General features: G+C 43.4%; 1 protein-coding gene across 1 annotated transcript; it reads right to left on the reverse strand.

The window, feature by feature from the left end:
• On the reverse strand, window positions 1-27,842 carry LOC139833034 (uncharacterized). Its single transcript, XM_071823123.1, has 2 exons — window positions 27,764-27,842; window positions 1-923 (listed from the first exon to the last, which is right to left on the reverse strand). Exons 1-2 carry the CDS (start codon window positions 27,840-27,842, stop codon window positions 1-3), a joined length of 1,002 nt encoding a protein of 333 aa, XP_071679224.1.

Below are 27,842 nucleotides of genomic sequence, written 5' to 3' on the forward strand. Positions count from 1 at the left end.
TCATAATGAACACGCCGGCAACAAACACGCGAGCGTGCGCATGTGCGCTTCGTTCTCGTCAGTCATGCAGCGCCTCCGCAACCAACTCTGCCGCCCCGCCAACACCGTCGTCATCGTCCCAGCCAGCCCACGTCGCAGGTGCCCAGGTACAGGGACTGGAAGCTGGCCACCTGTCCACTTGGCAAGGATGTCTACGGCGCCCTCCTCAACGGACTTGGCAACGGTGAACACCGTAACCGTCGGCGGCACGGGCACGAGCTTCACCTTCCACGATAGCACGATGCCGAAGCTCCCTCCACCGCCGCCGCCACGGATGGCCCAGAAGACGTCGCGCCCCATGGAGGTCCTGTCCAGGAGCCGCCCCTTGGCATCTACCAGCACGGCATCCACGACGTGGTTGGCGGCGAGGCCGTGCTTGCGAAGGAGCATGCCGAAGCCGCCTCCGCTGAGGTGCCCGCCAGCGCCCACCGTCGGGCACAGGCCCGCCGGGAACGCGAGATGGCCGCTGGCCCTCCCGGCGGCGTGGTAGAGAGCTCCCCGAGCGTCGCGCCGGAGTCCACCCACGCAGTGGCGGGCGGTCCCCGGGTGACCCGCACGGAGCGAAGGCGGGCGAGGTCGACCACGGCGAACGCCGCGCCGGGCCGCACCGACCTGTAAGAGAGGCGGCGGCGCGGCCTTTCGTCGAGCACGCTGCGGGCGTGCGTGAGGGGAGGCCGGTGGCGACCGCGGCGCGGCAGCCGACGCGCGCGGGCTCCTCCCAGCGAGGCGCGGCGGCCAGGGAGGCGACGCGAGGGAGGCGAGGCGAGGGAGGGAGAGGAGGGGGTGCTCACCTCGGTTGCCGGCGCGGGGAGAGGTGGAGAGCGGCGGGCGACGCGGCGACGATGGCGACCCGGCCTGTTGCTGCGCGCGACGGTGGCCTGCTGCTGCGGGCAACGACGACGGCGGAGGCGCGTGGAGCTTCGGCGATGGCGACGGCGACGGCTACGGCAGTAGCTGCGGGCGACGACGCGGGCGACGGCGAGCTCGGGCCTGTCTGCGCGCGGAGGAGCTGTTGAATTTGGCAAAGTTTTGCCACGAGCCTAAGTGATAACACAGGGGAGAGGGCCTTTTGTACCGGTTAGTGCCACCAACCGTGCAAAGCTTTCAGACGGTTGGTGGCACCAACCGGTACCAAATCTTTTTTTTAGTTTTTCTTTTTCTTTTTATCTTTTCTGTTTCTTTTTTACTTTTCTGTTTCATTTTTACTTTTCTGTTTCTTTTTCTTTTATTTTCTATTTCTTTTCTTTTTATTATTTTCTATTGCTTTTCTATTTCTTTTCTATTTCTTTTCTTTCCTTTTCTTTTCTATTTTTTTTCTTTTCTGTTTCTTTTTACTTTTCTGTTTCTTTTTCTTTTATTTTCTATTTTTTTTCTTTTTATTGTTTTCTATTGCTTTTCTTTTTTCTTTTTCTTTTCTATTTCATTTCATTTCTTTCCTTTTTTTTCTATTTCTTTTTTTCTTTTCTGTTTCTTTTTTACTTTTCTGTTTCTTTTTTACTTTTCTGTTTCTTTTTCTTTTATTTTCTATTTCTTTTCTTTTTATTATTTTCTATTGCTTTTCTTTTTATTTTCTATTTCTTTTCTTTCCTTTTCTTTTATATTTCTTTTCTATTTGTTTTCTTTACTCCCGCCACGACGCCGTCCGCGCGGGAAAGTTTCCCGCCACGTAAGACGTCGCGCGGGAAAGTTTCCCGCCACGTACGACGTCGCGCGGGAAACTTTCCCGCCACGACGCCACGCGTGGGAGAAAAAAGGCGGGAAAGAAAGGGCGGGAATAAAATTTTATTACGAGTGAACTCGAATTAAAAGTACATAGCTTAACTGAAAATTAAAGATACATGGCCAAATTCTACTGTTGGAGTCATTCAGTCATACTCGTGCCTAGCCCTGTAGTAGTCGCCACCGTAGTCGTCGTAGTCGCCATCATCATCGTCGCTGGCATCGGGGTCGCGGTACTCGAACGTCGGCGGGTGAGCACGCGTGGGCTGGGACTGAGGGTAGCGCAGGCGGGGGCCACGGTAGGCCATGACGCCCTGGAGAGTACGGCCGCGCCACCACAGCCGACGGCCGGCCTCGTTGAAGTTCGGAAGAGGCGGGCCACCCTCCTCGTGACTGGCAAGCGCCCTCTCACGCCGATTGATGAAGAAGCTTTCCCAAGTCGGGCTGTAGTCGGGATGCCACTAGGGATTCCTCCGCTGCTCTGGCGTGAGCTCGAAGTAGTAGTGGTTCGTGATGGCCATCTCGCGCGCCACACCTAGAGGGACAGGAGGGACCGGTACGCCTCCGACGCTCAGCAACCAGCCGGTAGGGACGCGGTAGCCCGGCGGGCAGGGGTAGTTCGACGCGCAAAGCGCCTCCGCCTCCCGGAGGGTTAGAGATACGATGGAAGCCATGTGACCTGGTGATGAGGTTTGCAGATATGAGTCTAGATGTGATATGTAAATGGTGGCCAAGCCAACATATATATAGTAAAAAAATGGCGGGAGGACGGAGGCGGGAACCGGTGGAAAGCGCGGGAAGAAAATAGGTGGGAAGACAGAGGCGGGAACCGGTGGAAAGCGCGGGAAGAAAATAGGCGGGAAGACAGAGGCAAACCTTTAGTACCGGTTGGTGTCTGCGACCGGTACTAAAGCTGTCGGCAGGATAAGGACGCCCTGCTCGATGAGATAAAGTATGTAGCGCACGACGCCCTGTCGGTGGGATAAGGACGCGTGGGTAACCTTTAGTACCGGTTGGTGGGTGCAGCCGGTACTAAAGCTGTCGGCAGGATAAGGACGCCCTGCTCGATGAGATAAAGTATGTAGCGCACGACGCCCTGTCGGTGGGATAAGGACGCGTGGGTAACCTTTAGTACCGGTTGGTGGGTGCAACCGGTACTAAAGCTGTCGGCGGGATAAGGACGCTCTGCCTATAAAAGGAGCATCGATACACCATGGGAAGCAGCTCAACAAGCCAACATGGATGGAGAGTTTCATCACCATGGATGGAGGAAAGGGTTGGGAAATCTCCCATGGCGGAACTTCTCGAATATGCCCTTGGTGCACATGCCCTATATATGGCATATTCGGAAGTTCCGCCTCGGAAAAATTTCCCTGCAAGCCCGTGAAAGCTAATTAACTAGTAAAACAAGCCAACCATCTCCATTGTTAATATCTTACATACAGTAACATCATTACACAAAAGTGATTTCCATATTGAGATACACAAGTTATGATCCCTATATGTAGCTAGCTAGTCTTCTGAGTTTTCTTCGCCCGTTTCCCTTTCTTCTTACTGCAACGCAACCATGGACAATCTTCATTGTTTAAGATGATGCTTGGGTCAATTTTTACCTTGAAGGGTGGAATATCGTCAAACTTATTATAATCTTCTGACATGTCTGTCTTGTCCTCTACTCCCACGATGTTTCTTTTTCCTGAAAGAACTATGTGCCGCTTTGGCTCATCGTATGATGTGTCCTCTTGCCTTTCTTTTCTTTTTTCGGTTTGCTAGACATATCCTTCACATAAAAAACCTGAGCCACTTCACTGGCTAGGACGAATGGTTCGGTGTCGTACCCTAGATTCTTGAAATCCACTGTAGTCATTCCGTACTGCGGGTCTACCTGTACCCCGTCTTTCAGGTTGAACCATTTGCACCAGAACAAAGGGACCTTGAAATTAGGTCCATAGTCAAGTTCCCATATCTCCTCTATGTACCCATAATATGTGACCTTGTTCCCATTGCCATCTTCTGCATCAAAGCGGACACCACTGTTTTGGTTGGTGCTCTTTTTGTCTTGGGCGAAAGTGTAAAATGTGTTCCCATTAATCTCGTACCCTTGAAAAGTCGATATAGTAGAAGATGGTTGCTTGGCCAACAAGTACAGCTGCTTGTCATCGGTGACATTCATGAGACGTGTTTGCAACCAACCGCCGAAAGTCTTCATGTGTTCTCCATCAATCCAATCTTCACGTTGCTCCGGGTATTTAGAGCGTAAGATCTCCTTGTGTTCCTCTTTGTACGGAGCCACCAAGATGGAATTATGTAGAACTGTGTAGTGTGCTTGAGTGAAAGAATGTCCGTCCATACACGTTGCTGATTTCTTTCCTAGCGTGCCTTTTCCACGCAGTCTCCCCTCATAGCGCGATTCAGGAACACCGATCGGCTTAAGGTCAGGAATAAAGTCAACACAAAACTCAATGACCTCCTCTGTTCCATAGCCCTTGGAGATGCTTCCTTCTGGCCTAGCACGGTTATGAACGTACTTCTTTAAGACTCCCATGAATCTCTCAAAGGGGAACATGTTGTGTAGAAATACAGGACCGAGAACGCCAATCTCTTCGACCAGGTGAACTAGGAGATGTGTCATAATATTGAAGAAGGATGGTGGGAACACCAACTCGAAGCTGACTAGACAATGGACCACATCCTTCTGTCAATTTTGTAGAGTAAGTGGATTGATCACCTTCTGAGAAATTGCATTGAGGAACGCACATAGCTTCACAATGGGTACTCGAACATTTTCCGGCAGAAGCCCCCTCAATGCAACCGGAAGTAATTGCGTCATAATCACATGGCAGTCATGAGACTTTAGGTTTTGAAACTTTTTCTCCGACATGTTTATTATTCCCTTTATATTCGACGAGAAGCCAGACGGGACCTTGATGCTACTCAGGACTTCAAAAAAGATCTCCTTCTCCTCTTTGGTAAGAGTGTAGCTGGCAGGACCTTGATACTTCTCTGGATTCAGGTTGTTTCCTTCGTGGATACTTTGCTGGTCCTGCCGTGCATCCGGTGTATCTTTTGTCTTCCCATACACGCCCAAGAAGTTTAGCAGGTTCACGCAAAGATTTTTCGTCACGTGCATCACGTCGATTGCAGAGTGAACCTCTAAGAATTTCCAGTAGGGTAGCTCCCAAAATATCGACTTCTTCTTCCACATGGGTACGTGTCCGTCAACATCATGCGGAACAGATTGTCCGCCGGGACCCTTTCCAAAGATCACTTTTAAATCCTTGACCATATCATATATAACTTCCCCAGTAGGGCGGGTAGGCTTCTTTCGGTTATCTGCCTCACCTCCGAAATGCTTTCCTCTCTTTCTTACGTGATGTTGTTTTGGAAGAAATCGACGATGCCCCAGGTACACATTCTTGTTTCCCAAATAATTACTGTCAGTCTCACCTAAACAGTGTGTGCATGCATTGTATCCCTTGTTTGACTGCCCTGAAATGTTACCAAGAGCAGGCCAATCATTGATGGTTACAAATAACAACGCTCGTAGGTTAAATTCCTTTTGTTCGTGCTCATCCCACACAGGTACACCTTCGTCACGCCACAACTCTAAAAGTTCTTCAACCAATGGCCTCAGGTACACATCAATGTTGTTGCCGGGTTGCTTCGGGCCCTGGATGAGCACTGGCATCATAATGAACTTCTGCTTCATGCACAACCAAGGAGGAAGGTTATAGATACATAGAGTCACTGGCCAGGTGCTATGACTGGAGCTCTGCTCCCCGAAAGGATTAAAGCCATCTGTACTTAGACCAAATCTTAAGTTCCTTGCGTCATCTAAAAATGACTTGAACTGTCTGTCGATTTTTCCCCACTGCGACCCATCAGCGGGGTGTCTCAGCATCACATCTTTCTTACGGTCCTCTTTGTGCCATCGCAACAACTTGGCATGCTCTTTGTTCTGGAACAAACGTTTCAACCGTGGTATTATAGGAGCATACTACATCACCTTCGCAGGAACCCTCTTCCTGGGGGTGGACTCACCCTCAACATCGCCAGGGTCATCTCGCCTGATCTTATACCTCAATGCACTACATACCGGGCATGCATTCAAATTCTCGTACTCCCCGCGGTAGAGGATGCAGTCATTGATGCATGCATGTATCTTCTGCACCTCTAATCCTAGAGGGCAGACAACCTTCTTTGCTTCGTACGTGCTAGAGGGCAACACGTTCTCCCCTGGAAGCATCTTCTTTATTATTTTCAGCAACTTTTCAAATCCCTTGTCAGAAGTACCATTCTCTGCCTTCCACTGCAGCAATTCTAGCGTGGTACCCAGCTTTTTCTGACCATTTTCGCAATTTGGGTACAACAGTTTGTTGTGATCCTCTAACATTTTCTCCAACTTCAACCTCTCCTTTTCATTTCCGCAGTTCATCTTCGCATCAAGAATGGCCCGACCCAAATCGTCATCCGGGTCATCAAAAATCGGCTCATCGAAAATGGGCTCTTCTTCAGCTTCGTCTTCCCCCATTCTACTACCACCGTCTTCAGTGAATAAGGGATAGTTGTCACTATCCTATTCTTCTTCGTTGTCTTCCAATATAACCCCTCTTTCTCCGTGCTTGGTCCAACAATTATAGCTGGGCATGAAACCGTTCTCCAGCAGGTGGACGTGAAGGGTCTTCGAGGTAGAGTAATCCTTCATATTCTTACAGGAACTACATGGACAATACATGAAACCATTCGACCGCCTGTTTGCCTCAGCCACGTTGAGAAAATAATGCATGCCAGTAATGAACTCGGGATGGCACCGGTCACCGTACATCCATTGTCGACTCATCTGCATTTTATATGTATATCAAAAATCATTAAATACACAACATCATGGATATATGAGTGACCAACTTAATTAATATTCAAGTTCATCACATAAAACTAATTGTTTTTTATAAAAAAGAAGAGGGGCTCACCGAGGTGGTACCGTGCCGGCTAGGGGACGACGCTGGCGATCGACAGCGGTAAGGACGGGGATGATACTAATTAAAACCTACAAAACATACCATAATTTCAGCTCAAATTGCATATAAAAAATAAAATCACTAACTTAGGCATTTCATCGAACACCTTGCTTGCACTACAAAAATAGTACGAGTTAAAACTACCAAAGAACTGAGCTAAATTAGGAACGCCGGAAGGAAGGATGATATTGCTAACCCTTGGATAGATGTATGCCGTTAATCTTGTTAAAATGGTGGAGAAAAATAAAGATTATTGGAGTGTGAGAGGTGCAAAATATTTGGAAATGTGAGAGGAGAAGTGAGAATGAGATATGCAGGGAGCTCGGGCGCTGCCGCGCGCTCATATAGGGCACATACCCTTTAGTACCGGTTCCTTACACGAACCGGTACTAAAGGTGCAACCCTGGCCCCACCACCACCTGGAAATCGGGCCCAAACCCTTTAATACCGGTTCGTGTTACGAACCGGTATTAAAGGTCCATAACGAACCGGTATTGATGTCCCACGCACGGAACCGGTATTAATGCCCCCTTTAGTACCGGTTCGTAAGGGAACCGGTACTAAAGGCTTAGATGGATGAGAGGTTTTCTACTAGTGTGATGTGATCTATTCCCCCTTTCATAGCTGATGTTGACAGTGTGCATGCTATGTTAGTACTCGGTGTAATTGCGTTGGTCTATCATGCACTCTAAGGTTATTTAAATATGAACATCGAACATTGTGGATCTTGTTAACTCCGGCATTGAGGTTCTCTTGTAGCCCTACACAACTAATGGTGTTTGTCATCCAACAAGAGAGTGTAGAGTGGTTTTATTATGTGATCAATGTTGAGAGTGTCCACTAGTGAAAGTATGATCCCTAGGCCTTGTTTCCAAACATCGAATCTCCGTTTATTTACTGTTATGTTGCATGTTTACTCGCTGCCATATTTTATTCAGATTGCTATTACCACTCATATACATCCATACTACTTGTATTTCACTATCTCTTCGCCGAACTAGTGCACCTATACATCTGACAAGTGTATTAGGTGTGTTGGGGACACAAGAGAATTCTTGTATCGTGATTGCAGGGTTGCATGAGAGGAATATCTTTGACCTCTTCCTCCCTGAGTTCGATAAACCTTGGGTGATCCACTTAAGGGAAACTTGCTGCTGTTCTACAAACCTCTGCTCTTGGAGGCCCAACACTGTCTACAAGAATAGAAGCACCCGTAGACATCAAGCACTTTTCTGGCGCCGTTGCCGGGGAGGTAAGGTAAAAGGTATTCACATCCTCCGACTACTAAGCTATTTCCTAGTATTGTTGCCGGTGTGTGAGTGCTCGAAGCTATTTCCTTTAGATCCTGCAATTGCATCTTTTTGTTTCTTGTTTTTATTTTCACTAGTTAGGCATAATGGAAAACAACAAAAAATTTGGTGAGCTTTTTAATCTTTTTCCTGATTTAGAATTGTTTGATGCGAAAATTAAAAAACCTATGGAACCTTATTTGCATGCTAGTAGCGATGTTATTAGTATGAATGCAATTACTTCTAATGCTATGGAGAAGCCTCTCATCAAGCCTCTCCCTCCTAAAGAAGGGAACGAGGAAAAGGAGAAGGAGAAGGAGAAGAAGAAGAAGGGAACGAAGAAGAAGAAGAAGAAGAAGGGGAATAAAAAGAAAGAGGTAACAGCATATCCCCGCGTGTATGAGATAACGATAGGTAACCGTAAGTATGTTGCTCCTGATGATTATTATGATAATGAATCTGAGTACAATGATCTTCCTATGCCCTTTACCTACATTAGTGATCATGATTTGAAAGAGCACACTACTTTTGATATTGCAAATCTCTGGGAAACTAATTCTGAAAATGATGATGTTAATAATTGTCATAGTATCAGTACTATCCATGCTTCCTCCCATAATGATATAGAAAGCTCTAAGCTTGGGGATGAGGTGTTTGAAAATCCTTTTGCTACTGATCATTATATGTTTGATACATCTCCTTCTAGTAACGATGATGGTATGGTCACAGATGAACATATTGTGAAAGATAACTATTCTATTTCTTATGATGACACTGTGCCCCCAATCTTTGATGATTATTATAAAGAATGCTATGATATAGGTTATAACTATCCTTATGAAACTTGTCATAGTTATGATTGGGTTGCCAAAAACAATTCCCTTAGTATGCAACTTGTTTACCATGTTCAAATTCTTGATAATGATCTTGCTCCAATTACTATTAATGAGAAGAATTCTTCTTATGCCAAAATTAATGATACTTTTATGCATATGAACCATGATAAGAATGTTTTAAGTGATGGTTATATTGTGGATTTCATCAATGATGCTACTGAAAGTTATTATGAGAGAGGGAAACATGGTTATATGCATCTTAATAATATTAAGTTTCCCCTTTTTATGTTGAGAATCTTGAAGTTACTTGTGTTTTATCTTCCTATGCTTGTCACTTTGTTCTTCATGAATTCATTTGTGTACAAGATTCCTTTTCATAGGAAGTGGGTTAGGCTTAAATGTGCTTTGAATTTGCTTCTTGATGCTCTCTTTTGCTTCAACTCTTATTTCTTGCGAGTGCATCATTAAAATTGCTGAGCCCATCTTAATGGCTATAAAGAAAGCACTTCTTGGGAGATAACCCATGTCTTTATTATACTACAGCACTTTTGTTTTATATTTGAGTCTTGGAAGTTGTTACTACTGTAGCAACCTCTCCTTATCTTTATTTTATTGCATTGTTGTGCCAAGTAAAGTCTTTGATAGCAAGGTTGATACTAGATTTGGATTACTGCGCAGAAACAGATTTCTGTCTGTCACGAATTTGGGCAGGGTTCTCTGTAGGTAACTCGGAAAAATCTGCCAATTTATGTGCGTGATCCTCAGATATGTACGCAACTTTCATTCAATTTGAGCTTTTTCATCTGAGCAAGTTAAGTGCCTCTGGAAAATTTGTCTTTACGGACTGTTCTGTTTTGACAGATTCTGCCTTTTATTTCGCATTGCCTCTTTTGCTATGTTGGATGGATTTCTTTGTTCCATTAACTTCCGGTAGCTTTGGGCAATGTCCAGAAGTGTTAAGAATGATTGTGTTATCTCTGAACATGTGAATTTTTGATTATGCACTAACCCTCTAATGAGTTTGTTTCGAGTTTGGTGTGGAGGAAGTTTTCAAGGGTCAAGAGAGGAGGATGATATACTATGATCAAGAAGAGTGAAAAGTCTAAGCTTGGGGATGCCCCTGTGGTTCATCCCTGCATATTTCAAGAAGACCCAAGCATCTAAGCTTGGGGATGCCCAAGGCATCCCCTTCTTCATCGACAACTTATCAGGTTTCTTCTCTTGAAACTATATTTTTATTCGGTCACATCTTATGTATTTTACTTGGAGCGTCTGTTTGTTTTTGTTTATGTTTGAATAAGTTCATCCTTGTGTGGGAGAGAGACACGCTCCGCTGGTTCACATGAACACATGTGTTCTTAGCTTTTAATGTTCATGGCGAAGGTTGAAACTGCTTCGTTCATTGCTATTTGGTTGGAAACAGAAAATGCCGCATGTGGTAATTGGTATAATGTCTTGAATAATTTGATACTTGGCAATTGTTGTGCTCATATAGATCATGTTTAATCTCTTGCATCATGTACTTTGCACCTATTAATGAAGAACTACATAGAGCTTGTTAAAATTTGGTTTGCATGATTGGTCTCTCTAAGTCTAGATATTTTCTGGTTAAGGTGTTTGAACAACAAGGAGACGATGTAAAGTCTTATAATGCTTACAATATGTTCATATGTGAGTCTTGCTGCACAGTTTATACTTGAGTTTGCTTCAAACAACCTTGCTAGCCTAGCCTTGTATTGAGAGGAATTCTTCTCGTGCATCCAAATCCTTGAGCCAAAAACTATGCCATTTGTGTCCACCATACCTACCTACTACATGGTATTTCCTGCCATTCCAAGCAAATACTTCATGTGCTACCTTTAAACAATTCAAAAGCTATTATCTCTTATTTGTGTCAATGTTTTATAGCTCATGAGGAAGTATGTGGTGTTTATCTTTCGATCTTGTCATTTACTTCGGACAGACTTTCACAATGGACTAGTGGCTCACCCGCTTGTCCAATAACTTTGCAAAAAGAACTGGCAATGGGGTTCCCAGCCCCAATTAATTAACTTTCATTAATAATTCTCTTCACATGTTTTGCTCTGATTCATCAGTAAGCAACTTAATTTTGCAAATAGACACTCCTCTATGTATGTGATTGTTGGAAGGCACCCGAGGACTCGGTTAGCCATGGCTTGAGAAAGCAAAGGTTGGGAGGAGTGTCATCCATAAATAAATAAAAAAAACTAAACTAAAGTACATGTGTAAACAAAAGAGAAGAGGGATGATCTACCTTTCTAGTAGAGATAACGTCCTTCATGGGAGCCGCTCTTGAAAGTCTGGTTGATGAGGTAGTTAGAGTACCCGCTACCATTCGTTGACAACAACAAACACCTCTCAAAAATTTACTTTTATGCTCTCTATATGATTTCAAAACTTGAAAAGCTCTAGCACATGATTTAATCCCTGCTTCCCTCTGCGAAGGGCCTATCTTTTACTTTATTGTTGAGTCAGTTTACCTATTCTTTCTATCTTAGGAGCAAACACTTGTGTAAACTGTGTGCATTAATTCTTACATGTTTACTTATTGCACTTGTTATATTACTTTGTGTTGACAACTATCCATGAGATATACATGTTACAAGTTGAAAGCAATTGCTGAAACTTAATCATCCTTTGTGTTGCTTCAATGCCTTTTACTAAGAATTTATTGCTTATGAGTTAACTGTTATGCAAGTCTTATTGATGCTTGTCTTGAAAGTACTATTCATGAAAAGTCTTTGCTATATGATTCAGTTGTTTACTCATTGTCTTCATCATTGCTTTGAATCGCTCCATTCATCTCATATGCTTTACAATAATGTTGATCAAGATTATGTTGGTAGCATGTCACTTAAGAAATTATCATTGTTATCGTTTACCTAATCGAGGGTGAGTAGGAACTAAGCTTGGGGATGCTTGATACGTCTCAAACGTATCTATAATTTCTTATGTTCCATGCTTGTTTTATGACAATACCTACATGTTTTGTTTACACTTTATGTCGTTTTTATGCATTTTCCGGAACTAACCTATTAACGAGATGCCGAAGTGCCAGTTCCTGCTTTCTGCTGTTTTTGGTTTCAGAAATCCTACAAAGGAAATATTCTTGGAATCGGACGAAATCAATGCCCAACATCTTATTTTTCCCGGGACCTTCCAGAAAGCAAAAGGGGGACCAGAGGGGAGCCAGGGGGCCCCACCCCACAGGGCGGCGCGGCCCAAGGGGGGGCGCGCCCCCCTATTGTGGGGAGGCCCCGTGGCCCTCCGACTCCGCCTCTTCGCCTATAAGATGCCCCCTGACCTAAATCCTCGACACCGATTGACGAAACACCCGAAAACCTTCCAGAGCCGCCACCATCGCGAAACTCCAATTCGGGGGACAGAAGTCTCTGTTCCGGCACCCTGCCGGGACGGGGAATTGCCCCCGGAAGCCATCTCCACCGCCATCTTCACCGCCATCGCTGTCTCCATGATGAGGAGGGAGTAATTCTCCCCTGGGGCTGAGGGCTCTACCGTAGCTATGTGGTTCATCTCTCTCTTTGTGATCTAGTTTTATTACTCTGGTGATGTTATTAATGTAGTCTATTCCTCCTCCATGATGTAATGTTGACAGTGTGTGCATCATGAAGTACTTGGTGTAGGTTATGATTGTGATCTCTTGTAGATTATGAAGTTAACTATTACTATGATGGTATTGATGTGATCTATTCCCCCTTTCATAGCTGATGTTGACAGTGTGCATGCTATGTTAGTACTCGGTGTAATTGCGTTGGTCTATCATGCACTCTAAGGTTATTTAAATATGAACATCGAACGTTGTGGAGCTTGTTAACTCCGGCATTGAGGTGCTCTTGTAGCCCTACACAACTAATGGTGTTTGTCATCCAACAAGATAGTGTAGAGTGGTTTTATTATGTGATCAATGTTGAGAGTGTCCACTAGTGAAAGTATGATCCCTAGGCCTTGTTTCCAAACATCGAATCTCCGTTTATTTACTGTTCTGTTGCATGTTTACTCGCTGCCATATTTTATTCAGATTGCTATTACCACTCATATACATCCATACTACTTGTATTTCACTATCTCTTCGCCGAACTAGTGCACCTATACATCTGACAAGTGTATTAGGTGTGTTGGGGACACAAGAGACTTCTTGTATCGTGATTGCAGGGTTGCTTGAGAGGAATATCTTTGACCTCTTCCTCCCTGAGTTCGATAAACCTTGGGTGATCCACTTAAGGGAAACTTGCTGCTGTTCTACAAACCTCTGCTCTTGGAGGCCCAACACTGTCTACAAGAATAGAAGCACCCGTAGACATCAGGCACGTCCAACCTCATGTACGAAAACCTGTAACCTTGTTCGATCATGGAATAGAGAGATCCAGAGTTGAGTTAGATCTTGTGTTCTTTTTCTTCTACCTCTGGCCAAGGCCAAGTTCATCAACAGAGCATCCGGTATTCCATCCGGAATCCATCCCCATATAACCAAAACCCTCCCCCGAATCCTCTAGCGCACATTCGGCCCCAACTTAAGCCATCCTATGGCATCTGTCTGTTCACCACGACGACATGCTTGGTATAGAATTAGTGATGCTCATCATAGGTTCACTAAGAAACACTCCACTATTATCCTCCTTAGGAACTTTTATGTTGGTATCTCTAGCTGGAATAGGTATGTTCTTGATACTCTTACAGGGGGTAATTTCCTAGGTACTCCTGCTTTAGAAGCTAGTTGCATCATTGAGAGTCTAGTTGGAATACCACCTGTTAATGAAGTGATACATCTCAAACGTATCTATAATTTCTTATATTCCATGCTACTTTTATGATGATACTCACATGTTTTATACACATTATATGTCATTATTATGCATTTCCTGGCACTAACCTATTGACGAGATGCCGAAGAGCCAGTTGCTGTTTTCTGCTGTTTTTGGTTTCAGAAATCCTACAAAGGAAATATTCTCGGAATTGGACGAAATCAACGCACAGGGTCTTATTTTTCCACGAAGCTTCCAGAAGACTGAAAGGATTACGAAGTGGGGCAACGAGGCGCCGCCACGCCAGGGCCGCGCGGCCAAGGGTGGGGCCGCGCCGCCCTATTGTTTGGGGCCCTCGTGTTGCCCCTAAACCTACCCTTCCGCCTACTTAAAGCCTTCGTCGCGAAACCCCCAGTACCGAGAGCCACGATACGGAAAACCTTCCAGAGATGCAGCCGCCGCCAATCCCATCTCGGGGGATTCAGGAGATCGCCTCCGGCACCCTGCCGGAGAGGGGAATCATCTCCCGGAGGGCCCTTCATCGCCATGATCGCCTCCGAATCGATGTGTGAGTAGTTCACCCCTGGACTATGGGTCCATAGCAGTAGCTAGATGGTTGTCTTCTCCTCATTGTGCTATCATGTTAGATCTTGTGAGCTGCCTATCATGATCAAGATCATCTATTTGTAATGCTACATGTTGTGTTTGTTGGGATCCGATGAATATTGAATACTATGTCAAGTTGATTATCAATCTATCATATATGTTGTTTATGTTCTTGCATGCTCTCCGTTGCTAGTAGAGGCTCTGGCCAAGTTGATACTTGTAACTCCAAGAGGGAGTATTTATGCTCGATAGTGGGTTCATGCCTCCATTGAATCTGGGACAGTGACAGAAAGTTCTAAGGTTGTGGATGTGTTGTTGCCACTAGGGATAAAACATCAATGCTTTGTCTAAGGATATTTGTGTTGATTACATTACGCAACATACTTAATGCAATTGTCTGTTGTTTGCAACTTAATACTGGAAGGGGTTCGGATGATAACCTGAAGGTGGACTTTTTAGGCATAGATGCATGCTGGATAGCGGTCTATGTACTTTGTTGTAATGCCCTGATTAAATCTCATAGTACTCATCATGATATATGTATGTGCATTGTTATGCCTTCTTTATTTGTCAATTGCCCAACTGTAATTCGTTCACCCAACATGCTATTTATCTTATGGGAGAGACACCACTAGTGAACTGTGGACCCCGGTCCATTCTTTACATCTGAAATACAATCTACTGCAATTGTTCTTTACTGTTCTTCGCAAACAAACATCATCATCCACACTATACATCTAATCCTTTGTTTACAGCAAGCCGGTGAGATTGACAACCTCACTGTTACGTTGGGGCAAAGTACTTTGATTGTGTTGTTCAGGTTCCACGTTGGCGCCGGAATCCCTGGTGTTGCGCCGCACTACACTCCGTCACCAACGACCTTCACGTGATCCTTGACTCCTACTGGTTCGATAAACCTTGGTTTCTTACTGAGGGAAAACTTGCTACTGTATGCATCACACCTTCCTCTTGGGGTTCCCAACGGACGTGTGTTAACTGCACGCATCAAGCTCTTTTTCTGGCGCCGTTGCCGGGGAGATCAAGACACGCTGCAAGGGGAGTCTCCCACATCCAATCTCTTTATTTTGTTTTTGTCTTGCTTTACTTTACTTTATTTACTGCTTTGTTTGCTCTTATATCAAAAACACAAAAAAATTAGTTGCTAGTTTTACTTTATTTACTGTCTTGATCTCTATATTAAAAACACAAAAAAATTAGTTACTTGCATTTACTTTATTTACCTTTTGTTTATTTCATCATGTTTCCTCCTAAGTACACTCTGAAAGATATACCGGTAGGACGAGGGTCTATCATTGGAAGGGATAATATAGAAGCATTTTTCACTCATGTTAGTATGGTTGAAGATTTTGAAGATAGATCCTTGGTAAAAGCTGTTCCTACTTATGAAAGTGCTACTGCGTGTTTAATACACATGTTGGAAACTAGATTTGTTAATCTCAATCCTATAATTCAACATATGTTTCTTACACTCTCTAATATGGAAAGGGGAGAGAACAGAGATTTTGTTTTAGATGTCCTTCTTAGAGAATTTGGTGATATAGCTAAAGAAGCTAGAAAAGTTTTTATTAAGCATAAGAGGCTTGGCTTTTATACCGATTTTGCTAGTACCCTTGAAAAGATGGACATTTATAGAATAAAGTACACTAATAATGTTAATGATGGAGGGGAGATTAAGGTACCGATACCTAGTAAGCTCCTAGGAATGCATGAAGCTCTAGAAAATAACTATGCTTGGCTTGTTCCTGAAAATTTGTTTGATGAGGATAGTAAGCCTAGGAGCAACGAAAGAGGAGTTACTTATATATACAAGATACAATGCATTGTTGAGAAAACTCCCAACCCCCCTGGTAATGATGTTGATGCTTCATCTCTTGACAATACTTGATTCACACTTTCTGCGCCTAGCTGAAAGGCGTTAAAGAAAAGCGCTTATGGGAGACAACCCATTATTTTACTTCTGCACTTTTATTTTATATTTGAGTCTTGGAAGTTGTTACTACTGTAGCAACCTCTCCTTATCTTTATTTTATTGCATTGTTGTGCCAAGTAAAGTCTTTGATAGTAATGTTGATACTAGATTTGGATTACTGCGCAGAAACAGATTTCTTACTGTCACGAATTTGAGTAGAATTCTCTGTAGGTAACTCAGAAAAATCTGCCAATTTACGTGCGTGATCCTCAGATATGTACGCAACTTTCATTCAATTTGAGCTTTTTCATCTGAGCAAGTTAAGTGCCCTAGAAAAATTCGTCTTTACGGATTGTTCTGTTTTGACAGATTCTGCCTTTTATTTCGCATTGCCTGTTTTGCTATGCTTGATGGATTTCTTTGCTCAATTAACTTTCAGTAGCTTTGTCCAATGTCCAGAAGTGTTAAGAATGATTATGTCACCTCTGAATATATGAATTTTCAATTATGCACTAACCCTCTAATAAGTTTGTTTCGAGTTTGGTGTGGAGGAAGTTTTCAAGGGTCAAGAGAGGAGGATGATACAATATGATCAAGAAGAGTGAAAAGTCTAAGCTTGGGGATGCCCCCGTGGTTCATCCCTGCATATTTCAAGAAGACTCAAGCATCTAAGCTTGGGGATGCCCAAGGCATCCCCTTCTTCATCGACAACTTATCAGGTCACCTCTAGTGAAACTATATTTTTATTCAGTCACATCTTATGTGCTTTACTTGGAGCATCTATTTGTTTTTATTTTTGTTTTTGTTTGAATAAAATCGGATCCTAGCATTCTTTGTTTGGGAGAGAGACATGCTCCGCTGTTTCGTATGAACACATATGTTCTTAGCTTTACTCTTAATGTTCATTGCGAAGGTTGAACTACTTCGTTCATTGATATATGGTTGGAAACAGAAAATGCTTCATGTGGTAATTGGTATAATGTCTTGAATAATTTGATACTTGGCAATTGTTGTGCTCATATAGATCATGTTTAAGCTCTTGCATCATGTACTTTGCACCTATTAATGAAGAACTACATAGAGCTTGTTAAAATTTGGTTTGCATGATTGGTCTCTAGAGTCTAGATATTTTCTGGTTAAGGTGTTTGAACAACAAGGAGACGATGTAAAGTCTTATAATGCTTACAATATGTTCATATGTGAGCCTTTCTGCACCGTTTTATACTTGAGTTTGCTTCAAACAACCTTGCTAGCCTAGCCTTGTATTGAGAGGAATTCTTCTCGTGCATCCAAATCCTTGAGCCAAAAACTATGCCATTCGTGTCCACCATACCTACCTACCACATGGTATTTCTCTGCCATTCCAAAGTAAATTACTTGAGTGCTACCTTTAAAATTCTATCCTTTGTCTTTGCAATACATAGCTCATGGGAAAATAGCCTTAAAAACTATTGTGGTATTGAATATGTACTTATGTATCTTATTTCTTAACTAGCAAATTACCCGTGCGTTGCTACGGAAATAACAAATCACAATCGTATATAAACTATCTGGTTTTAAGTTATACAAGATCAAACAAGATTTTGGTAAATGAACGCTTTTTGCACGCCGTTGGGGTTTATATATAAAGCCGGGCCTGGCCTTATGTTTTAAAAACATGCGATTAGCATGTTTGATATAGTGAATTCACTTTAATTATCCATATGTTGCCATTAGCAAAGAGTGCACACATGCTTCAAATTTGGCTTAATTATAGGAAATATGATTTACTGAAATTTTGGGTGAAACCGAATAATTGTTTTTGGTGCAATCTGAACTCTAGGAAAATAATATTTCAACTAAAAAATCTATCATCTGAAAAGCTAAACTAACATTTTTTCAGGTGCAATTATGAATCTAGAAAATAAATATTCTAACTTCAAATTCTCAATCAAAGATAATTTGTTAGCATATTTCTGTGATCTGATGAAACACAAATCCTCCTTAACGTGTATTGAATTCTATAAAACACCATATATATATAGTACAGTAGCAGTTTTATTCAGTAAACGCAATCAGCGGCAAAATTGATTGTTGATCCTATAAAAATTTACTTTCCCACCGAAGCAATCAGCAGGAACGAATCAGCAATTTAATTTATATACAACGCAAACCAAGACCAAACTTCAGTTAACAACATCAGTTAAATTCAGTATATCACGTTCTCAAAAAAATAAATCTATCGACACGGGCCACTTCATTTTCTTCCTATGATCGCGACTCCAGGCGCTCGCCCGACAGTCCGGCACCTCTCGGGCCACCTCCCAGACGCTCGCTAGCACCACCTTGCCCGCTTCTTCCTCACCTGGGCTACCTCCCCCTGTTTCCTCCTCGTCTCCGTTGATAGCTAGCGCCACATCCCCGCTTCTTCCTCGCATCCCTTGATCGCCAGCGCCACCTCGCCCGCTTTTCTTTGCCGCCCCAACCAGCAGGCAATCAGCAGCAGCGACACGCCGCCCCCACCCTCCAGGAGCACAGTGCCAGCCAGGGGAGAAGGCCAGCGCGTCACGCCGTCACATCCCCCTTGATTCTGCTCATCCAGTGCGTCGCCGCCCAAGGGGCACCTCCAGGTTCCTATCAGCAGCAGATCCGTAAGGCATGGTTTTCCCGACATGAATTTCAGTCCACCTGAAGATCATAATTCAGCAATCAGAAAATTCAGATAAAGTAGCAATAGAAAATTCAGAAACAAAGGATGTTTCTTTGTCTTTTTGACATTATGGAGTAGCTTCAGTGGAATATAAAATATCAAATTTTAGTAATTTCAGTGGAATATAGCAAGGAGGCCTCGAGGATGAGAAGCTCGATACTCCTCACGACGTCCAGCTCCGAGGTCTAGCCCTTTCTCTTCCTGGAGCGTACCTAGTCCATCACAAAGATTGGAGCACCACCCGAGAACATCCGGCCGCGTCGCCCTAGATCAGGCCGCCGGAGAGGGAAAAATCCCATCTTGAACAGGAGGAGGAAGAGGGCTAAGCGAGCTACACCGCAGCCCACAATAGGGAAGCCAGTCTCCCGCGGAGGATGGACGGGCGGCGTTACAACCCGGTCGGCGCGCACGGCGACCCCCACACCACGAATCGAGCGGGGAAGGCAGCCCCTCCGTCTCCATCTCCTCGATCGGTGCCGGGCGGAGAATCAGCGAGGTTCGATCTCGGAAGGAGATTGGATAAGCAGGCAAAAACTGCAGGATAATAGGTAACTTTTGTAGGGGCCAAACTGCAAAACAACCGCGAAATTGCAAAACGACCCGGACGTACCACGGTTGCATTGCAATTTAATAGTAAAGATAAGTTGCTTGTTGAGCGGTAACCATGTTTCTGGGGACGCCATCAACTTTTACCTTTGTTGAATATCATGTGAGTTGCTATGCATGTTCGTCTTGTCTGAAGTAAGGGCGATTTTCATGATCAAATGGTTTGAGTATGCATATTGTTAGAGAAGAACATTGGGCCGCTAACTAAAGCCATGAATCATGGTGGAAGTTTCAGTTTGGACACAAATCCTCAATCTCTTATGAGAATATTATCTGCTGTTGAATGCTTAAGCATTAAAAGAGGAGTTCATTATATGTTGTCTATGTTGTCCCGGTATGGATGTCTAAGTTGAGAATAATCAAAAGCAAGAAATCCAATTTGAACTTTCTCCTTAGACCTTTGTACAGGCGGCATAGAGGTACCCCTTTGTGACACTTGGTTGAAACATATGTTATGCAATGATAATCCATGTTAATCCAAGCTAATTAGGACAAGGTGCGAGCACTATTGGTATACTATGCATGAGGCTTGCAACTTATAGGATATCTTATACATAACACATATGATTTATTACTACCGTTGACAAAATTGTTTCTATGTTTTCAAAATGAAAAGCTCTAGCACAAAAATAGTAATCCATGCTTCCCTCTGCGAAGGGCCATTCTTCTACTTTATTGTTGAGTCAGTTTACCTATTCTTTCTATCTCAGAAGCAAACACTTGTGTAAACTGTGTGCATTGATTCTTACATGTTTACCTATTGCACTTGTTATATTACTTTGTGTTGACAATTATCCATGAGATATATATGTTGAAGTTGAAAGCAACTGCTGAAACTTATATCTTCCTTTGTGTTGTTTCAAAGCTTTCTACTAAGAATTTATTGCTTTATGAGTAACTATTATGCAAGTCTTATTGATGCTTGTCTTGAAAGTATTATTCATGAAAAGTCTTTGCTATATGATTCATTTGTTTACTCATTGTCTTCACCATTGGTTCGAATCGCTGCATTCATCTCATGTGCTTTACAATAGTATTGATCAAGATTATGATGGCATGTCACTTCAGAAATTATCTTTGTTATCGTTTACCTACTCGAGGGTGAGTAGGAACTAAGCTTGGGGATGCTTGATACGTCTCAAACGTATCTATAATTTCTTATGTTCCATGCTACTTTTATGATGATACTCACATGTTTTATACACATTATATGTCATTATTATGCATTTTCCGGCACTAACCTATTGACGAGATGCCGAAGAGCCAGTTGCTGTTTTCTGCTGTTTTTGGTTTCAGAAATCCTACAAAGGAAATATTCTCGGAATTGGACGAAATCAACGCCCAGGGTCTTATTTTTCCACGAAGCTTCCAGAAGACCGAAAGGATTACGAAGTGGGGCGACGAGGCGCCGCCACGCCAGGGCCGCGCGGCCAAGGGTGGGGCCGCGCCGCCCTGTTGTGTGGGGCCCTCGTGTCGCCCCTAAACCAACCCTTCCGCCTACTTAAAGCCTTCGTCGCGAAACCCCCAGTACCGAGAGCCACGATACGGAAAACCTTCCAGAGACGCAGCCGCCGCCAATCCCATCTCGGGGGATTCAGGAGATCGCCTCCGGCACCCTGCCGGAGAGGGGAATCATCTCCCGGAGGGCCCTTCATCACCATGATCGCCTCCGGATCGATGTGTGAGTAGTTCACCCCTGGACTATGGGTCCATAGAAGTAGCTAGATGGTTGTCTTCTCCTCATTGTGCTATCATGTTAGATCTTGTGAGCTGCCTATCATGATCAAGATCATCTATTTGTAATGCTACATGTTGTGTTTGTTGGGATCCGATGAATATTGAATACTATGTCAAGTTGATTATCAATCTATCATATATGTTGTTTATGTTCTTGCATGCTCTCCGTTGCTAGTAGAGGCTCTGGCCAAGTTGATACTTGTAACTCCAGGAGGGAGTATTTATGCTCGATAGTGGGTTCATGCCTCCATTGAATCTGGGACAGTGACAGAAAGTTCTAAGGTTGTGGATGTGCTGTTGCCACTAGGGATAAAACATCAATGCTTTGTCTAAGGATATTTGTGTTGATTACATTACGCACCATACTTAATGCAATTGTCTGTTGTTTGCAACTTAATACTGGAAGGGGTTCGGATGATAACCTGAAGGTGGACTTTTTAGGCATAGATGCATGCTGGATAGCGGTCTATGTACTTTGTCGTAATGCCCTGATTAAATCTCATAGTACTCATCATGATATATGTATGTGCATTGTTATGCCTTCTTTATTTGTCAATTGCCCAACTGTAATTCGTTCATCCAACATGCTATTTATCTTATGGGAGAGACACCACTAGTGAACTGTGGACCCCGGTCCATTCTTTACATCTGAAATACAATCTACTGCAATTGTTCTTTACTGTTCTTCGCAAACAAACATCATCATCCACACTATACATCTAATCCTTTGTTTACAGCAAGCCGGTGAGATTGACAACCTCACTGTTATGTTGGGGCAAAGTACTTTGATTGTGTTGCGCAGGTTTCACGTTGGCGCCGGAATCCCTGGTGTTGCGCCGCACTACACTCTGTCACCAACGACCTTCACGTGATCCTTGACTCCTACTGGTTCGATAAACCTTGGTTTCTTACTGAGGGAAAACTTGCTACTGTATGCATCACACCTTCCTCTTGGGGTTCCCAACGGACGTGTGTTAACTGCACGCATCATGAAGCTAAAATTGAAATCTCTCTTGAGGATGTCATGAAAAAGTTGGAGGCCATAGAGAAAAATCTTCCAAGTGTTGAGACTAAATTGGGAATATTACTTGATAATACTGATAAACTTGATAAATCCCTAGGAGGAATTAATGAAAGAATTGCTGTCTTAGAAACTTGTGCTATCCATGATAATCAAACCCATAGTATTGGTGAACTTGAAGAAGCTATGGGAACCTTGGGTTCAACTTTTTCTTCTCTTAAGTTTAAGGAGAAAGCTTATGTGGGTAAGGAGCAAAAGTTCATGTATGTCCCTAAGATGCCAAAACCAAAGAATCATTATGAGCTTAAAATTGATAAAACCCTTAGTACCACTATGGGAAATTTAGATAATGGAGCATCTAAGATACCTTTTGCGACAAGTTGTGTTTTTAAGGAAAATTATGAGGTTGATGCTTCTTCTCTTGATGTTACTTGATTTACACTTTCTGCGCCTAGCTGAAAGGCGTTAAAGAAAAGCGCTTATGGGAGATAACCCATTATTTTATTTCTGCAATTTTTGTTTTATATTTGAGTCAAGGTGCTTGTTAATACTGTAGCAATACCTTTGTATCTTTATTTTATTGCATTGTTGTGCCAAGTAAAGTCTTTGATAGAAAGTTGATACTAGATTTGGATTTCTGCGCAGAAACAGATTTTTAGCTGTCACGAATTTGAGATTTTCTCTCTGTAGAAAACTCGTAAAATCCTGAAAAAATTCATGAGTAATCCTCAGATATGTACGCAACTTTCGTTCAATAGAGCCTTTTCATCTGAGCATGTTAAGTGCCTCGAAAAAATTCGTCTTTACGGACTGTTCTGTTTTGACAGATTCTGCCTTTTATTTCGCATTGCCTCTTTTACTGTGTTTGAGTGGATTTCTTTTCTCCATTAAATTTCAGTAGCCTTGGGTAATGTCCAGAAGTATTGGGAATGATTGTGTCCTTGCTGAACATGTGAATTTTTGATTATGCACTAACCCTCTAATGAGATTGCTTTGAGTTTGGTGTGAAGAAAGTTTTCAAGGATCAAGAGAGGAGGATGATATAATATGATCAAGAAGAGTGAAAAGTCTAAGTTTGGGGATGCCCCCGTGGTTCATCCATGCATATTTCAAGAAGACTCAAGCGTCTAAGCTTGGGGATGCCCAAGGCATCCCCTTCTTCATCAACAACTTATCAGGTCACCTCTAGTGAAACTATATTTTAATTCTGTCACATCTTATGTGCTTTACTTGGAGCGTCCGTGTGCTTTTATTCTTGTTTGTTATTTTAAGTTTTCTTAATAAATCGGATCCTAACATGCTTGTGTGGGAGAGAGACACGCTCCGCTTTTTCATTTGAACACTTGTGTTCTTCGTTTTATTTTTCATGTTCGTGGCAGAAGCTGAAAGCCGCAGCACTTATTGTCATTTTGTTGGAAACAGAAAATGCTTCATGTGGTAATTGGTATATTGTCTTGAATAATTTGATACTTGGCAATTGTTTTGAGCTCTCAAGTATATCATGTTTAAGCTCTTGCATCATGTAGTTTAAACCTATTAGTGGAGAACTACCGTAGAGCTTGTTGAAATTTCGTTTGCATGATTGGTCTCTCTAAGGTCTAGATATTTTCTGGTGAAAGTGTTTGAGCAACAAGGAAGACAGTGTAGAGTCTTATAATGCTTGCAATATGTTCTTATGTAAGTTTGGCTGTACCGGTTTATACTTGTGTTTGCTTCAAACAACCTTGCTAGCCAAAGCCTTGTACTGAGAGGGAATGCTTCTCGTGCATCCAAAACCTTGAGCCAAAACCTATGCCATTTGTGTCCACCATAACTACCTACTATGTGGTATTTTTCTGCCATTCCAAGTAAATACTTCATGTGCTACCTTTAAACAATTCAAAACTTTATTACTCCTTATTTGTGTCAATGTTTTATAGCTCATGAGGAAGTATGTGGTGTTTTATCTTTCAATCTTGTTGGGCAGACTTTCACCAATGGACTAGTGGCATATACATCCGCTTATCTAATAATTTTGCAAAAAGAGCTGGCAACGGGATGCCCAGCCCCAATTAATTAACTTTCATTAATAATTCTCTTCACATGTTTTGCCCTGATTCATCAGTAAGCAACTTAATTTTGCAATAGACACTCCTCCATGGTATGTGAAATGTTGGAAGGAACCCGAGGATTCGGTTAGCCATGGTTTGTGAAAGCAAAAGGTTGGGAGGAGTGTCATCTATAAATAAAACTAAAATACATGTGTAAACAAAAGAGAAGAGGGATGATCTACATTGCTGGTAGAGATAACGTCCTTCATGGGAGCCGCTCTTTGAAAGTCTGTTTGACAAGGGGGTTAGAGTGCCCACTACCATTCGTTGACTGACATGGGTATACCCTTCGGGTACCCATTATTAGTATACCTGGCTCGGCTCGGTCCAATATGGAGAAGGCCCAACAAGGCAACCCGAAGAAGTAGTCGACTAGGACTCTTGTAAAACCCTAGGCTGGTTGCATATATAAAGCTAGCCAGGGTACCCGATAGAAAGAGGCCAACAGATAGAGAGGACAACAGATAGACAACAAAACTCGGCATACGGTGGCACCCTGTAAACATACTTGTGATCATATAGTAGATTGCTAGCAGCACGTAGGGATCCTCCACCGAGGGGACCCGAAGCTGGGTACGTCGTGTGCATAATCTCGCTCCCGGAATCTCCATCGTCGCTCTCTCCCGAAACCCAAGTCTACAATATGTAGGCATTGGCGAGGTGATCCCTCGTCAATTGGCGCCATCCGTGGGGAACGCGACGACTGGATTTTGTTATCCGGACGGGATCCGTCGAAATCATCATCAACATCATCAGGGGAGAAGACGAGAAAAAACAAGTAGATCAGATTGTTATCACGAAGTGGTCCGTGCTGTGAAGAGCGACGATCGAAATCGGCAAGAGTTTCGTTGACACAAATTGTGCCCGGATCAGCTTCGTCGACAAGCCGTTTCCATCATCAATGCGCGGCCACGGAATTTCGTCAGCATGGTTCGTGAGAAAAAAAAAGGGGAGGAGACAGCAGCAACAGCAGCCTGTCACGTCCAACCGTACGCATGCCTGCCGGTGGATTCACGCAAGATTAAAAGGCTGGCCGGTGAACTGAGCCAGGGAAAACCATACGCACATGTGGTTGCAAACTTGCCAATACCGACAGATTCAAGAACCGATCGCTGTATTCGGAAAGCAAAAGCTAAGTACTCCTATTAATGTTTTTTACGCTCGTACTTCCGATTTGTAGTATTTGATTTTTGATTGGGTAACTATTCATCTGAAAAAGGCAAACAACACACGATCTTATCTTCAGCAAGAAAATTCACTGTATAGAAAATATAGATAAATATTTGCTCTGAATTTTTTTGCGAGAAATTTTAGATTTATTTGCAAACAACGGCTCTCCCGAACTTGTCCGTCGTAGATTTGCCAGCATGAACCTGCTAGTGCGTACTTCGCCACCCAACATATAGATTATCAGGTGATATATTTTCAATTACGCAAAATTTATTTTGCCAAATATTTTCCTCGGCTTGTACTATTATTTGCGCACAGTTGTTGTGCCGTAATATAACTACAGATTGGAAATAAGCTTCAACTACTTTGCTATATCGATCCCGTTCGTCATCATGCATCTTGTCTTCTGGCCGCGCAATTACTTCGACTGTGTTATCTTCATCGACCACGCCGGTTAAGCGCCGCACGACTACATCAACCATGTCGGCCAGGCGCTGCATGATATCGACTACTTCCAGCCAGACGTTGCGCGCCTACATCGACTGTCGCTACACGACCTACTTCAGCGATGACTCTGTCGCACCCAACAAAAAGCTAAGTGTTCCACTTCCGAGAGTGAATTATTATTTATTTTCGCCACACCCGAATACCCGAGGGCTATGCCATTATATTACTACAGCGAATTCACCCAACACTGGGGGCTACGCCATTACTTCGTTACAAAAAATATATTCGTTTACTTGGTGAATTTCTTTTCTTCGGCTCTGGATATATCTTCTTCGGCTCAGTGGAATTATTTTCTCCGGCTCAAGTGGAATTATTTTCTTCGACTTAGTGGATTTATCTTCCTCGGCTCAGTGGATTTATTTTCTTCGGCTTACTAGATTGGTTTTCTTCGGGTTATTATTGGTTCACTCTAATACAATATTACCCGATGCGTTTCCGGGTCAATGAATTCATCTTCTGTGGTTATTACTGGAACTATTTTCTTCGAGTCAATGGATTCATGCTCTATGATATTAGCGGATTCATCTTTAATATATGCTTCATATTTAATGGCGTAATCTTCAATATGGATTCATCTCAAATATTTCATCTTGAATTCATCTTCAATGACTTCATCTCTTATGGCGTTACATATCCATGGAGCCAACACTCGGGGGCTCGACAACGACTTCGCCCCTGAGCATAGCTACAACATAATATTCCAGGCGATCATTACTTCGGTACAAAGTTTTCAGCAACGCTCGGGGGCTCAACAATGACTTCGCCCCAGGTCACAACTGCTATACGGCGCCCAAGCAACAATAATAATATCACCCTAGCAGCGCTCGGGGGCTCGGATATTTCTTCATCAACAATATGGCGGCATTTATTTTCGCTATTTGGTGGTTTCTACTTTGGCTCGACTTCTTCTCCGCACTCGAAGACTTCATCGCGCCGACTCCGTTGTGCCCAATAAGCTAAGTGTTCCTTCGATTTGCATAAAGTTGATTATCATTTATTTTCGCCGCACCCGACACTCGGGGGCTGTGCCATACTTCTTCACTATACATCTCAGGTTGACCAAAGAAGAACCGTGTCTACAAAAAAAAATCTTAAAGGAGGTGACGTGGGCATAACCCTTCGGATAACCAATGTTGCTCTACCCTACACGGCCTAACTGGAGGCCCATGAAGGTACCCGATGGCAAGATGGGCCACTAGGACGGTGCAGCGGAAGGCTTCTTGAAGAACAAGGCACGAAAGGAGCCGAACAAGGAAAGTTTAGAAACAGATCTACTGTAAACCTAGTCGTACTCGATTAGGCCTTTCGAGACCTGGCCACCTATATAAAGGCCAGGAGAGGGGCTATCGAGGGGACACAATCAACTTTAGCAATACTAGCCAGCAGAAGCTTAGAACTAGGTTACCCTAGCAACTAGCATCTCGCCGAGATCACAGCCGAACTATTCGGCACCCCATTGTAACCTGTTTTCATCATAATCAAAGAACAGACAGGCAGGACGTAAGGGTTTTACCTAATCGAGGGCCCCGAACCTGGGTAAATCGCTCTCCCCGCTTGTCTGTGTACCGATGTCTCGTGTCAGCTTGCAGGATTCCATCAACCCTAAGCCCCTATCGGAGGGCATTGCCGAGGAGCACCCTCGACAATTGGCGCCGTCTGTGGGAAGCCTGTTGGCACAAGGCAAGGCATCGGCAGATCCGATCATGGCATCGGCAGCTTCACCGGCAAATTCGCCGGCAACGTCGCCAGCAACTTCATCAGCAACTTCACCAGCAACTTCGTCGGCACCATCGTCGCCCAT

Source organism: Lolium perenne, chromosome 1 (genome assembly GCF_019359855.2).
Source record: "Lolium perenne isolate Kyuss_39 chromosome 1, Kyuss_2.0, whole genome shotgun sequence".
Lineage (NCBI taxonomy): Eukaryota > Viridiplantae > Streptophyta > Magnoliopsida > Poales > Poaceae > Lolium > Lolium perenne.